At 46.4% G+C, this 15,810-nt stretch overlaps 2 protein-coding genes across 2 annotated transcripts in view; one reads left to right on the top strand and one right to left on the bottom strand.

The window, feature by feature from the left end:
* The window catches only part of col9a2 (procollagen, type IX, alpha 2), a 146,719-nt gene extending 141,591 nt beyond the window's left edge, over window positions 1-5,128 (bottom strand). The window contains exon 1 of the mRNA XM_072247131.1: window positions 4,751-5,128. The gene's annotated coding sequence lies outside the window, so the exon portion shown is untranslated. The remainder of the gene's footprint in view (window positions 1-4,750) is intronic.
* A 117-nt stretch (window positions 5,129-5,245) lies between these two features.
* The window catches only part of LOC140190604 (stromal membrane-associated protein 2-like), a 62,567-nt gene continuing 52,002 nt past the window's right edge, over window positions 5,246-15,810 (top strand). The window contains exon 1 of the mRNA XM_072247307.1: window positions 5,246-5,384. Coding sequence (XP_072103408.1) covers window positions 5,267-5,384 — 118 coding nt within the window. The 5' untranslated portion in view covers window positions 5,246-5,266. The remainder of the gene's footprint in view (window positions 5,385-15,810) is intronic.

The raw sequence follows: 15,810 nt of genomic DNA, 5'->3' as shown, positions 1-15,810 counted from the left end.
CCAGGTGTTCTAAGGAGGAACGTAGGGCCAGAGAGATGGTGTCTACCGTTGACCTGTTGCTCCGGTAGGTGAATTGCAAAGCATTGAGATTGACCGGTAGGCTGTGGTTGATGTGTGTCATAACCAATCTTTCGAAACACTTCATAGCAATTGATGTCAGAGCCACAGGTCGATAGTCATTCAGGCATGCCACCTTGCTCTTCTTCGGCACTGGGATTATCGTTGCCTTCTTAAAACACGAGGGGATCTTAGACTGAAGCGAGGAGCAGTTGAAGATGTCAGCAAACACTCCAGCTAACTCGCTTGCACAGGCCCGAAGGACCCGTTCCGGGACGCCATCTGGGCCCGTCGCCTTCCTTGGATTTATTTTCAGGAAGGCCCTTCTAACGTCCTCCTCGGTGACGATGAATCTCGATGCCACCAGGTCCCGAGAAACTTCTCTTTAGTAATGGTAACTTCACACACTTCATGATCCCTGACACCTGGAATTTCCACCATACTGCGAGTATCTTCCACAGTGAACACTGATGCAAGATACTTATTCAATTCAACTACCATTTCCTTGACCCCCATTACTATCTCGCCAGCATCGTTTTCCAGTGGTCTGATATCTATTCTTGCCTTTCATTTACAATTTATGTATCTGAAGAAACTTTTGGTATTGTCTTTAATATTATTGGCTAGCTTACTTCCCTACTATATCTTTACCTTCTTAGTGACTTTTTTAGGTTGCCTTCTGTTGGTTTTTAAAAGCTTCCCAATCCTTGAACTTTCCACTAATTATATGCCCTCTCCTTAGCTTTGACCTCTCATTAGTCACGGTTGCATTTTCCTTTAGAATTCTTCTTCCTATTTAGAATGTATATATCCTGTGCCTTCCGAATTGCTTCCAGAAATTCCAGCCATTGCTGCTCTCCTATCATCCCTGCCAATGTTCTTTTCCAATTAATTCTGGCCAACTCCTCTCATGCCTTATAATTCCCTTCACTCCACTATAGGCATCCGTCAGTCTCGTGAGACCATGGATTTGCACCTTGGAAGGTTTCCAGGGCGCAGGCCTGGGCAAGGTTGTATGGAAGACCAGCAGTTGCCCATGTTGCAAGTCTTTCCTCTCCACGACACCGATGTTGTCCAAGGGAAGGGCACTAGGGCCGATGCAGCTTGGTACCGGTGTCGTCGCAGAGCAATGTGTGGTTAAGTGCCTTGTACTCTGCTATAATACTGACACATCTGACTTTAGTTTCTCCTTTTCAAATTTCAGGGTCAATTTACTCATACTGACCCTAAGGGCTTTTTGACCTTAAGCTCTCTTATCAATTCTGGTTCACTGCACGACACCCAATCCAGAATAGCCGATCCCCTAGTGGACCTAACCATGAGCTGCTCTAAAAAGCCATCTCATAGGCACTCTAGAAATTCTCTCCTGGAATCTAGCACCAACCTGATTTTCCCAATCTACCTTCTATTTAAATCCCCCATGACTATTGTAACATTGCCCTTTTGGCATGCATTTTTTACCTCCCATTGTAACTATAGACCACATCCTTACTACTGTTTGGGGGTCGTTATACAACTCCCATCAGGGTCTTTTTACCCTTGCAATTCCCTAGATCTATCCACAATGATTGAATACCGTCCAACCTATGTCACCTCTTTCTAATGATTTGATTTCATTTTTTCTCTGCCTTTCTGCCTGTCCTTTCAACACAATGTGTATCCTTGGATCTTGAGCTCCCAGCCAAACTCTTTTTTCAGCCATGAATCATTGATGCCCACAACATCATACCAGCCGACTCGTAACTGTGCTGCAAGGTTGCAGGGCACTAGTCACACCAGGCTCAGCCTCTTCATTCCTAACTTTTTCACAGGACTTACCAACATCTGTCTCTACAGCCTCTCCACTAACCGTTCTGGCATGGTGGTTCCCATCCCACTGCAACTCTAGTTTAAACCCCACATGCTGCATTTACAAGTCTTCCTGCTAGGATATTAGTCCACCTCCAGTTCAGGTGCAAACCATCCCTTCTGTACAGGTCCCACCTTCCCTAGAAGAGAGCCCAATGATCCAAAAACCTTATGCCCTCCTTCCTACACCAACCTCTTAGCCAAGTATTAAACTGTATAGTCTTCCTAGTTCTGGTCTCACTAGCACATGGCATGGGCAGCAATCCTGCGATCACAACGCCGGAGGTCCTGTCTTTTAACTTTGTACTTAACTCCCTGAACTCCCAATGCAGAACCTTGTCACTCGTCCTACCCATGTCATTGGTACCTACATGGACCATGATTTCTGGCTGTTCACCCTCTCGCTTAAGAATGCTGAGGACTCAACCTGAGATATCCCAGACCCTGGCACCCAGGAGGCAACATACCATCCGGGGATCTCATTCTCACTCACAGAACCCCCTGTCCATTCCCTAATGATCACCACAGCATGCCTCTTCTCCCCCCTTCCCTTCTGAGTCACAGAGGCAGACTCGGTGCCAGAGACTCAACCACGGTAACTTTCCTGTTAGGTCACTCCCCCCCCCCCACCCGAACGGTATCCAAACTGGTGTAACTGCCGTTGAGGGGGATGGCCACAGGAGTACTCGGCACTGGCCTCCTTCATCCCTTTCCCCTTCCTGACTGTCATCCAGTTTCCCGTGTCCTGCACCTTGAGTGTAACTACCTCTCTATATGTTCTATCTATCACCCCCTCAGCCTCCCGAATGATCCGGAACTCATCCAGTTCCAGCTCCAACGTGGATCGTTAGAAGTTTAGATTGAGGCTTAGCGCACACAAACAGATCTTTCTTGAGAAGAGCAGGATGTGCCAGTAAACCCAGAGGTTCACATACTTTTTTTGAACTAAGAATGTGATTGTTTAAATGGTGTACTCAGTATTGACAATGAGTACAATTGTTTGTGTGTTATTAGCTTAGGCCGATTGTGTTTTGTCCATTAAAGTGACTGAGATGAAGAAAAGACCACATTTTATGAGTAATTAATGCAGGAGACCACGTAATTGCAAAGGTTTCACATATTTTTCCTTGCGACTGTAAATGTAAGGGATTTACTGAAATGATACTGAGAATGGATGGGTTTAAATTCAGCTGCATTTTGAAGAATAGAAGATGTTGATGTGATATTGATTCAGTGGAAGTACAGAGGATATTTGCCTTTGTAAGATGACCTAGGACTGGGGACGGGGGTCACTGTTTAAAAGTAAGGGATTGCCCAGTTAAGGCAGAGATGCAGTAAAACATTTCTTTCCGGGAGTTGCAAGTCTTTGCTCTGGGAGTGATGGAAGCAGAATCCGCTGTCAGATATCTGACTGGTCCATCAACATTGCCTCGTTATTCCTGCTTTTGGCACTATTTACTTCTGTAATTTGTAGCATTTTGTTTATCTTTGCACTGTACTGCTGCCACAGAAGAACAAATTTCACATCAAGTCGGCCAATGGTAATAAATCTGATTCTGATTCCCACTCCTCTCCCCCCCACCCCCGTTCCTCCCATTCCATTCTCTACTCTTCCTCTGTTCGATCCACCTTCAACCCATCCTCCCCCTCACTCGCCTCCCCTCCTTCTTCCTCTCCCCCCCCATAACCACCCCTCTCTCTCTCCTTCCACCAGCTCTGCTCCACCCCCAATGTGGGAGGGGGGGGATGATGGGGTGGGGGGCACCCCTACCATAGCCCACCCCATTTACCCCTCCCACATCTCTCCCCAACACTTCTCGCAACCCTTCATCTTCTCCTGAGGTCTTATGGGGGCTGACAAACAGCTTTAAGGTGTATTGTGGTCACCTCCTGAACTGGTGTATTGGGTCAGGATATCTAAATCAAATATATCACTTGATAACAAATTCTATAAAAAAGACCTGTACTCTTAAGGAACTGCACTATATATTTAAAGCACTAATCTTATGATCCTTTCTGCAAAATATTGTTAATGTTAAATTGTAATATATTCCGTGATAACCTTAGGATCAACCATCCCCTCTCTTGATTATATCTTGATCACCTCACCAATACGTACTGTTACTTGTTGATTACAATACTCACACCTCCTATTATTGTGCTTCTTCATTAAAGATTGTGTACCATTTAACCCTGTGTACCCAAAACCTCAGTCTCCATATTATCACCTTCTCCCTCCTGCTCTTTCACACATTCCTCAACCATCCCACTTCTTTCTGGATATTATAAAGATACCTTTCTGTTCTCGCTTCATCCTATTGTTTTCTCCATGTTTTAAAAATTTTACTTTTGATGTTTTTCATTTGTCCTTTACTGTAATTTATTTGAATGTCCAAGTCTGTTTGTCTAGTCGCCTCCTTTGCTAATTTATCCACTTACTTGTTTCCTGTAATAGCAATGTGTGCTGGAATCCACATTAAACATGTACAGAGTCCCACCATTTTAAGTCTAATAAGGTTTGTATTATCTCACACATAATGTCTGGATTTTCCTCTGAATATAAATCCTTTAGACCCCTGATTGCTGTGGTTGACTCAAGACTATTTTAGAACTCTCATTTGTCTTGCTTCCTCCACCCACTGCCAAGCAAATCATCCAGCTGTCATTTCACCTGTAAACACTGAGAAATCATCATTTATCCTCACCTGCTTTTGAATGTTAAAATCAGGCACTACCAATCCTACCCCTAATCTACTATTTCCATTTTAAAACATCTGTGCATATTTGTAAATATCCATAATAATTATGATTTACATAAGATTCAACTAAATTGATTTAAAATCACTTCTCTATTTTTTCTGTCTCCTCTTGAATAATTGAAGATCCATCCCTGGTGCTTCACACAGCCATGGAGACTCTCCAGGAAAAGGCACCGTAGCACCTTATTACTAATTCCTGTCCTTTCTGCTTTTCCTTCAGTAGTCCATGCAAGACTTCTGCTCTTCTTTTTTTCCTTTTCCCAGCATGGATCTAAAAGCTGTTCACTTGGATGATTTTCTCCATGTCCTTGTAGGTTTACCCAGTATGTTAATGCAAACTGTGTTCTTCTCAGATCCTGAGGCGCCCAGCTGCATTGCCGCCACTGACGCTTCACTTTGAGTTACTGCATATCCAGTTTCTGGAGCACACTGTGTGATGTCAATCTATACAGAATACATGCATCGTCCAGTACAGATCGTACTCTTTCACCCACTTCCCTCCGAAACGCCCCACCCCGTCAATCCTCTCCCGCCCACTTGTCCCGCCGCCTCCACCGGATGTGACGTCGCGGTTCCGGGCGGCAGTGGCAGAACGGACGGTGATGGCGACCCGGGCGGAGCGGGAGCGGGAGCGGGCACAGCGGCTGAATGAGCGGCACCAGGAGGCGCTCAGCGAACTATTGCAGGACAACAGGGAGTGTGCCGACTGTGGGAGCCGAGGTAAACCACACCTCAGGCTGGGATATGGGGACTCCTGGTGACAGGAGCCGGCGGGGGTGCGGAGACTCCCGGTGACAGGAGTCCGGCGGGGGGGAGACTCCCGGTGACAGGAGCCGGGGGAGGGACTCCCGGTGACAGGAGTCCGGGGGGGGGGGGGTGGGAGAGACTCTCGGTGACAGGAGTCCGGCGGGGGGGAGAGACTCCCGGTGACAGGAGTCCGGGGGGGGGTGGGAGAGACTCTCGGTGACAGGAGTCCGGGGGGGGGGGGTGGGAGAGACTCTCGGTGACAGGAGTCCGGCGGGGGGGAGAGACTCCCGGTGACAGGAGTCCGGGGGGGGGTGGGAGAGACTCTCGGTGACAGGAGTCCGGGGGGGGGGGGGAGAGACTCCCGGTGACAGGAGTCCGGGGGGGGGGGAGAGACTCCCAGTGACAGGAGTCCGGGGGGGGGGAGACTCCCAGTGACAGGAGTCGGGGGGGGGGGAGACTCCCGGTGACAGGAGTCCGGGGGGGGGGGGAGACTCCCGGTGACAGGAGTCCGGGGGGGGGGGGAGACTCCCGGTGACAGGAGCCGGGGGAGGGACTCCCGGTGACAGGAGTCGGGGGGGAGGGGAGACTCCCGGTGACAGGAGCCGGGGGAGGGACTCCCGGTGACAGGAGCCGGGGGAGGGACTCCCAGTGACAGGAGTCGGGGGGGGGGGAGACTCCCGGTGACAGGAGCCGGGGGAGGGACTCCCGGTGACAGGAGTCCGGGGGGGGGGGGGGAGAGACTCCCGGTGACAGGAGCCGGGGGAGGGACTCCCGGTGACAGGAGTCGGGGGGGGGGGAGAGACTCCCGGTGACAGGAGTCCGGGGGGGGGGGGGGAGACTCCCGGTGACAGGAGTCCGGGGGGGGGGGGGACTCTCGGTGACAGGTCAAGATGCAGAGAGACTCCCAGTGACAGGGATCAAGGAGGGGGGGAAACTCCCGATAACAGGGGTGAAGAGGAGAGACTCCTGGTGACAGGGGTCAAGGGGGGGGGGGTGAGGAGAGAGGCTCCCAGTGACAGGATCCAGGTTTGGGGGAGGAGAGAGGCTCCCGGTGACAGGAGTCAAGTGATGTGGAATCTCCCAGTGATAGTTTCTTCTTTTGGAGAGTGGAGTCATGGGTAGCCTATAGCCCTCCTGGTTATTGTGAATGGTGCACACATAAGTCGACCTGGCGATGGACAGACATGGGCCATGGTGTAAATCCAGTTCACATAAGTGTGGAGAACTTGGGGAACAAACTGGTAATGCTGGAATTTGGAGCAAAAGAAACAAACTGCTGGAGGAACTCATTGGGTCATCCATCAGCCCTGATGCATCCACACCTGCTGCTTGACCTGCTCAGTTCCTCCAGCAGTTTGCTGTGGGGAGCAGGGGGCCGGGTGACAGTTTTGGTTATGGGGAGACTGGCATTGTGTTAGTCTGGTTCAGTAGGTGATGTGGGAGATGGTATGGCATGGAATAATGTTCTCTTCTAATCCTCCTGTAAACACATTTTATGGAATGTTTTTGTCTTGTCTCCACTTGTGATTAAAAGCAGGAAGCTTCTGATTCTGCAGATTTCCTGATTTTTGAAATGATGAATGCAGCAATAGTTGAGTTTCATATTTACATTATGGATGGTGTGGATATGTGAGTTGAGTATTTTGGAATCCTCTACCCTGTGTGTTATTGCCTTGGGCCAGGGCTGCCAGTCCAGTTTCATCAACAGTGCAGATGTTTTGCGCATGCCTTTGAATGCAGTTTGGGTGGCGTTGAAATGTTCTTACACCAGTGTTGTACTTTTTACTCACACAACAGAATCCAGTCACAGTATTTGTAGCAGCAAGCCAGTGAGATTACCAGAAGAGTTATTTAGCAATGAAGTTTGTCATGGATAAGTCCATTGTTATCCTCCCTTGGTTTCTGGAAGTTCTGTTTCCAATAAAAAGAAGCTTATTCAGAGAATCTTGTTGGGAATACCTTTGGTGTTGTTGAAGCCCACTAGATTCTACAGATTTGGAAATCAAGTGGCCTGCACCAGTTAGTCTTTGTATAGCAGAATCTGGTATTATAGCCTTGCTCTCTTTTTAGTCTAAAATTAGTGATTTCCTTTTCAATGTGGTTTGTACACATCCTGCACCTGGCAACCGTCTGAGAGATGCACCAGTAAACCAATGGGTAAGGTCCTTTCTGCCTGTTCTGATGCAGGGTTTCAACCTGAAACATTGACAGTTCCTCCATCAGATTGTTTGTCACTCCAGGTTCCAGCATCTACAGTCTCATGTCTGTGACTCTCTCTGTCTCACTCTTTCTTACCCCACCCCCTTCCTCTCCCTCTTGCTGTCTGTCTAGACACTTTGTAGCATTTGGGACACAACATCGAATTTAACAATTTCAGGTCTTCAGTCTTACTGGCTAGTTGTGATGAAAGGTCATTAATCTGTAAACTCTTGTCTATCACAATGCATCGATGTTGCTTAAAATGCTGCATATGCTGACTGTAAACACGAGGAATTCTGCAGATGCTGGAAATTCAAGCAACACATGTCAAAGTTGCTGGTGAACACAGCAGGCCTTCACCAGCAACTTTGATGTGTATATGCTTACTGTTCTCTTTTATTAAACCACAGTGTTTTGTATTGCAGAATAGCAGCATTATTTTCGCTTCCTCTGTCATTGATTTACGATTTACATCATCCAGAACAGTTGTAATTCACAAGTTTTCACCACCGTCTCTCAGCTGGCACTACCACCCAACACTTCAGTTTTCCCTGTTCATCCATTTCACAGATGGTTCCATTGTTTTTCTCACTCTTACCACTTCTGTGTAATTTAAAATCTTTTTGACTTCCTACTTTTACAATTCTTATGCCTAACCTGCTGAATGCTGTAGTATTTTCTGCTGTTGTTTCAGATTTCTGGTAAGCATTAAGATTTCTCGGGAGCTTTTTAGAAGTGAAGTGCAACTCCCAGCTGCTTTTATTTTCATTTGTGGGCATTACAAGTATTTATAATCTTTATTTCATGCAATGCTACATTTGGTTCACTGTTGATAACAAATAATGAGTAATGTACTTCCAAATCCTGAGTGGAATGTGACTTGGCAGAGATGGACTGCCAGTGTACCTGCTAAACACGTCCTTTCAAGGTGGTGGCATTGTAGATTTGAAAAGTGTGTGAAATATCATTCTGATTATAATGTGTGCTTTGCCACTCTGTACTTAAAGTGAAAAGTGAAGGCAAAAAATGACCTTATTTTGCATTGTTTTCACTGAATTGATGCTTTTCTCAAAAGAGTATAAGCCAATACTGTCATGAAATCTGACAAAAGTTCTCGGCCCAAAACATCAGCTCTTTACTCCCTTCCATAGATGCTGCCTGATCAGCTGAGATTCTCCCGTGTTTAGTGTGTGTGACTCAGGAATCTCATGGCCTACTGAGCCAATGAGTTGTTTGCTGTTGCTCCAGCTCTGAAAAGGCTGCTATTTTGTGAGGTTGCTACACTCCGTTGTGAGGTGATACACCTCAGATGCCAGAATGGAGAAGACCAACCTGCAGGTCTGTCATTTTTCCTGAATCTGCTGGTAAGGGATATGGGTATCAGGAGAAGATTGCAGCAGTGTCATCCATGGTTAACGTGTCAGGGGTTTGTGTCTGGACCTGTATGTAATGAATTCATATCGGCTGCCAGAAGCTGTTGAGCTCTGTGGAACTTCATTGTACATGAAGACCAAAGAGAAAGAAACAGAATTAAAAACTCACTGGGAGAGTGATAGGGAAAACAAAGCTGGTAGAGTAACAAATAACTGTAAACTTGGCATCTTTCATAAGATAAGTGCAATGCCTTTAATCAGGAGGTTTGGTGATCTAGTATTCATAGCTTAAGTGTGTCTCCGGACCTCAGTGTCGAAGTGCTTTCTCAATCCTAAAATATATTCATGTTGAAGCTGTGTGAATGTGCGAAACAAAATACACAGAACTAGATGAGACATAGAATTTTGGAAAGCCTGGGTTTACCTGGGTTCAATCCTGACATCCAGTGCTGCCTTTGTGAAAATTGCAAGTCCAGTTGCTTGAATTCTCCCATGTCCCGAAGGTTTGCCACTGCAAATTGCCCATAATTTGCAGGTAAGAATTGAGGGGGAGTGTGGGAAAGTTGCTGGAATTTAACGAAGAAGTTAAATTGCTGGGACTGTGGGCTGGGTGTGGAGAAGGATATAGGGGCTGCTGAGGGGCAGAACCTGGGTTTCCAAAGTGTAAATTAATTGAATTAGTTTAAATGAGTGCTTGTTTGTGGAGGCAGACAGAGGAGTTGGTGGTTGATTAGTCTGTTTCCATGCACTATAATTCCATGAAATCATTTCTTGCTCTATCTCCACGCCCGTTCTCTGTTGTCTGTGTGCAAACAGCTTATCATTGTACAGTCTAAAACAACCCAGTCTTGCATTGAATTTAAAAATTACTTTTGAGAAATGCTAAAATAAAACACTAATTAGAAATATTGAGATGAAATGCTGAAATAAAGTGAGGAACAATCACAAACAGGAGAAAATCTGCAAATGCTGGAAATCCAAGCAACACACACAAAATGCTGGAGCAACTCAGCAGGTCAGGTCAGGACAGAAAAAGTACAGTCGACATTTCGGGCTGAAACCCTTCGGCAGGACTGGGAAAAAAAGACTGAGGGGTAGATTTAAAAGGTGGGGAAAGGGAGAGAGAAACACCTGATGATAGGTGAAACCTGGGGTGGGGGGGATGAAGTAAAGAGCTGGGGTTTATTGGTGAAAGAGACAGAAGGCCTTGGAAGAAAGAAGAAGGGGGGGGAGGAGCACCAGAGTGAGGCGATGGGTGGACAAGGAGATAAGGTGAGAGAGGGAAATGGGTGAGGGGCATTACTGGAAGCTTGAGAAATCAATGTTCATGCCATCGGTCGTCACCCTGTCAAGAAAACAACCTCTCCCTCAATGTTGCAAAAACAAAGGAGCTGGTTGTAAGCTATAGGAGGAACGGAGACAGGCTCAGCCCTGTTGACTTCAATGAATCTGGGGTTGAGAGGGTGAACAGCTTCAAGTTCCTTGGTATACATATCACCGAGGATCTCATTTGGTCTGTACATTCTGGCTATGTAGTGAAAAAGACACAACAATGCCTCTTTCACCTCGGATGGTTGAAGAAGTTTGGCATGAGTCCCCTAATCCTAACACTTATACAAGGGGCACAATTGAGAGCAACCTGACTGGCTGTATCACTGTCTGGTATGGGAACTGTGTTTCCCTCAGTCACAGGACTCTGCAGAGAGTAGAGCGGACAGCCCAGCACATTTGTGGATATGAACTCCCCACTATTCAGGACAGTTACAGCGACAGGTGCATAAAAAGGGCCTGAAGGATCATTGGGGACCCGAGTCACCCCAACCACAAACTGATCCAGCTGCTACCGTCCAGGAAATGGTACCGCAGCATTAAAGCCGGGACCAACAGGTTCTGAGACAGCTTCTTCCATCAGGCCATCAGACTGATTAATTCATGCTGACACAATTTGTATTTCTAAGCTATATTGACTGTTCTGTTGTATATCTTACTGTACATACTACTTATTACAAATTACTATAATTTGCACATTGCATTTCAGACAGAGACGTAGTGTTAAGATTTTTACTCCTCACGTAAGTGAAGGATGTAAGAAATAAAGTCAATTCAATTCAGGTTGAAGGTTACCCAAATGGAATGTAAGGTGTTATTCCTCCAACCTAAGTGTGGCCTTATCCCAGAAGTGGAGGAGGCCATGGATGGACATATCAGAAAGGGAATGGGAAGTGGAATTAAAATGGGTGGCCACTGGGAGATCTTACTTGTTCTGGTGGACAGTAGATACTCAGTGAAGTGGTCTCCTAATCTACGTTGGATCTCACCGATATAGAGGAGGCCACACCGGGAGCATGGACCACAGTAAATGACCGCAACAAACTCACAGGTGAAGTGTGCCTCATCTGGAAGGACTATTTAGGGCCCTGAATGGTAGTGAGGGAGGAGGTGTAGGAGCAGCTGTAGCACTTGTTCTGCTTGCAAGGATAAGTGCCAGGAGGGAGGTCAGTGGGGAGGAATGAATGGACAGGGGAGTCGCATAGGGAGCGCTCCCTGTGGAAAGCAGGAAGTGGGGGCAGGGAAAAATGTGCTTGGTGATGGGATCCTGTTGGAGGTGGTGGAAGCTTCTGGGAATTATGTACTAGATGTGGAGGCTGGTGGGGTGGTAGGTGAGGACAAGAGGAAGTGGGATATCTGTATGAGACTGAGCTTGACTGTTGCATTAAATGTGGAGTCCAGCAGCGTGCTGAATCTATGAGCACTCTGAGACTTTCACAAATTTAAATGTGCAGATAATGCAAACCTACCCCCCAAACACCAGTCCTGTTGCTGGGAACTGCCAGTGAGATCTGACTGATGGTTTGCAACACCTTGGAGTATTTCCTTGTTCTGACTCAGAATGTGTCATGAGATCTTCATATCTTTCTCAGTGGATAGATGGACAAGGGACTAACACCTGAAAGATGATACTTCAAGCAGCACAGTATTCTTCCAGGATGTTGCCAGAGGGCTCGTGGAGCTTAAATACATACAAGGCAAGGAAAGTTTCTAAGTCTTAGTAGGGATGTTTTCGAGGAGAAATAACCTCTGATCAATCTTCTCATCAGTGTGCTGCAGTTTGAGTAAACCTTTCTGACTGCAGATGCAGATATGAATCTCATCCCATTCTTGATAGGCAAACAACAGGAATTCTGCAGATGCTGGAAATTCAAGCAACACACATCAAAGTTGCTGGTGAATGCAGCAGGCCAGGCGGCATCTCTAGGAAGAGGTACAGTCGACGTTTCAGGCCGAGACCCTTCGTCAGGACTAACTGAAGGAAGAGTTAGTAAGAGATTTGAAAGTGGGAGGGGGACAGGGAGATCCAAAATGATAGGAGAAGACAGGAGGGGGAGGGATGGAGCCAAGAGCTGGACAGGTGATTGGCAAAGGGGATATGAGAGGATCATGGGACAGGAGGCCCAGGGAGAAAGACAAAAGGGGGGGGAACCCAGAGGATGGGCAAGGGGTATAGTCAGAGGGACAGAGGGAGAAAAAGGAGAGTGACAGAAAGAGTGTGTGTATAAAAATAAATAACGGATGGGGTACGAGGGGGAGGTGGGGCATTAGCGGAAGTTAGAGAAGTCGATGTTCATGCCATCAGGTTGGAGGTTGGACCCGACGCAGACTGGGAGACTGCTTTGCTGAACACCTACGCTCTGTCCGCCAGAGAAAGCAGGATCTCCCAGTGGCCACACATTTTAATTCCACATCCCATTCCCATTCTGACATGTCTATCCATGGCCTCCTCTACTGTAAAGATGAAGCCACACTCAGGTTGGAGGAACAACACCTTATATTCCGTCTGGGTAGCCTCCAACCTGATGGCATGAACATCGACTTCTCTAACTTCCGCTAATGCCCCACCTCCTCCTCGTACCCCATCCGTTATTTATTTTTATACACACATTCTTTCTCTCACTCTCCTTTTTCTCCCTCTGTAGCTCTGACTATACCCCTTGCCCATCCTCTGGGTCCCCCCCCCCTTTTTTTCTTTCTCCCTGGACCTCCTGTCCCATGATCCTCTCATATCCCCTTTGCCAATCACCTGTCCAGCTCTTGGCTCCATCCCTCCCCCTCCTGTCTTCTCCTATCATTTTGGATCTCCCCCTCCCCCTCCCACTTTCAAATCTCTTACTAACTCTTCCTTCAGTTAGTCCTGACGAAGGGTCTCGACCTGAAACGTCGACTGTACCTCTTCCTAGACATGCTGCCTGGCCTGCTGCGTTCACCAGCAACTTTGATGTGTGTTGCCATTCTTGATAAGAATGGGTTGGGCTCGCACTATCAACCAGCATCAGGTTCATTCAGGGAACAATGCAATCCTGATTAACAGTGCTTTTCTTTCCAAGAAAAATGAACATCTAAAATAATTCTTGTGGTCTCAGTCTTTGCACTTCCCATCAGGAGAACTTGTAGCACTCGCGTTCATCTTTACATAAGCACAGCAGTGGAAACTGCGAGGAATTTCAAACTCCTGGGAGTGAGTGCACATCTCACACAACCTCTCATAGTCCTGGAACACATTTTACACAATCAAGAAAGCTTACCAAGGCCTTTACTTTCTGAGGATGCTGAAGAGAGCTGGACTATGCACGTCTATTCTCACATCTTTCTACGAGTAAGCAGTAGAGGGTATCCTTACAAGCTGCACTGTGTGGTATGGAAACTGCACTGCGGCAAACAGGAAGGCTCCACAACAAGTGGTCAAAACTGCCCAACCCATCGTTGACGCTAGCCTACCCACCATCAAGGATATATATATATATATATATATATATACACACACACAGGCACACACACAGAGACACACACACACACACACACACACGCACAGAAAGGTGCTGGAAAAGGGCCAGTGGCATCACGAAGAATGCCACCTACACTGCTATTGGATTGTTTGCCCCACAGTCATCACAGAGGAGGCTACGTGGCATCTATGCCAGGACCATCAGACTGCTTTCTTCAAGCAGTAAGTCAGATCAACACTTGGCCAACTAACCCACCTCACACATCCCCTCCCCACCACCACCTCTACTTTATCATTTCCTACCAGTCATCTTATGTACAGACATTCCTGTGCCTAGTGTCACATTTTGGTGTTTTTAATATTACTATTGCGTTCTTTATCTTGTTTTTTTATGCTGTATTGGATCCAGATTAACTATAATTTTGTTTTCCTTTACACTTGTGTACTGGAAATGTCATTTTACAATCTTAATCAGAAACAATGTCCTTACGAACATCCCCACCAGTTTACTGATTCTTAATATCCTTCTCCCTTCTGGCAGATACAGATAAAGAATAAATAATGGTATTGCGAGGGACAACTGCACTTTGTAAACAAAGTTATATGCCTAAATCAACCTCTGACTCTGACCCTCAACACAGGTCCCTCCCCCCCCCCCCCCGGGTTGTGTCCTGAGTCCCTTCTCCTTTTACACCTACGACTGTACTGCCACACACAGCTCCAATTTGCTGATCAAATTTGCAGATGACACAACATTGATCAACCTTATTTCTAGCAGTGACGTCACAGCCTGCAGAGGAGAGGTTAACACCCTGACACAGTGGTGCCAAGATAACAACCTCTCCCTCAATGTCCAAAAAACAAAAGAGCTGATTGTGGACTATAGGAGGAATGGAGACAGGCTCTCCCCGATCAACATCAATGGGACTGCAGTTGAGAGGGTGAGTAATTTCAAGTTCCTAGGTATACACAACACCCAAGATCTCACCTGGACTTTACACACTGGCTGTGTGGCAAAAAAAGCACAACAGCATCTCTCCACCTCAGGCGACTGAAGAAGTTCAGCATGAGCCCCCAAATCCTCAAGACCTTCTACAGGGGCACCATTGAGAGCATCCTGACTGGCTGTATCACTACCTGATACGGGAACTGCACCAACCTTGATGGCTGGGCACTGTAGAGAGTGATACGGACAGCCCAGCGCATCTGTAGATGTGAACTTCCCTCCACTGGGGACATTTACAGCAGCAGGTGCATAAATAAGTCCTGGAAAATCATTGGGGACACCAGTCAACCCAACCATAAACTGCTTCCTTCTGGCAAACAGTACCGCAGCATTAAAGCCAGGACCAACAGGCTATGGGACAACTTCTTTCTACAAGCCAGTAGTCTTACAAATTCACATGTCTGTACTTTGCGACAGAGTCATAACACAAAGATCTTTACTCCCTCGCGTGCGGGATGGATGTAAGATTTAAATAAATCCAAATTCAAATTTACCAATGACTTTTGAACACAACCAAACCACATCACTCCAATGTATCCATTTCACTAACTGTTGAAAGGAAGTGTAGTTATACGAAGTAGGCACAACTGGCTGATAAAATTATGCAATCGTCTTTTTAATTTTCTTCTCTCCTATTGTACATTACTCAATGATATGACTGCTATTTTTAAGGGAATTAGAAAACGTATTTCATGAACTTTATTTCGCCTTGACCAAGGCAGTTGAACAATGACATGGCTTGTAATTCAGTAAAGCTGAGTAACATTTCAGTGACTTTATATTAATATATAGAACAGGAACGCCAAGGATGGAAATGGTGTTGATCTATTGATTAATAAGAATTCAACAGTTTTATTTTGGAAAGTAGTATTTTGATAATTGAGAAGTAAGTGTAGAGATTTTGGAGGGACGTGACTTGGGTGTATAATTCTCAAAATACTGCAGTTGGAGAATGTTTGCCACAGTTTGTTAACTATCATTACGTAGTGTAACTACTTGTGTTCACCTGTTTTCATGTCCCAAACATTAGGCTAATAGGTA

The sequence above is a fragment of the Mobula birostris genome, chromosome 30 (genome assembly GCF_030028105.1).
Source record: "Mobula birostris isolate sMobBir1 chromosome 30, sMobBir1.hap1, whole genome shotgun sequence".
NCBI classification, from domain to species: Eukaryota; Metazoa; Chordata; class Chondrichthyes; order Myliobatiformes; family Myliobatidae; genus Mobula; species Mobula birostris.
This window is presented reverse-complemented; position numbering and strand designations above follow the sequence as displayed.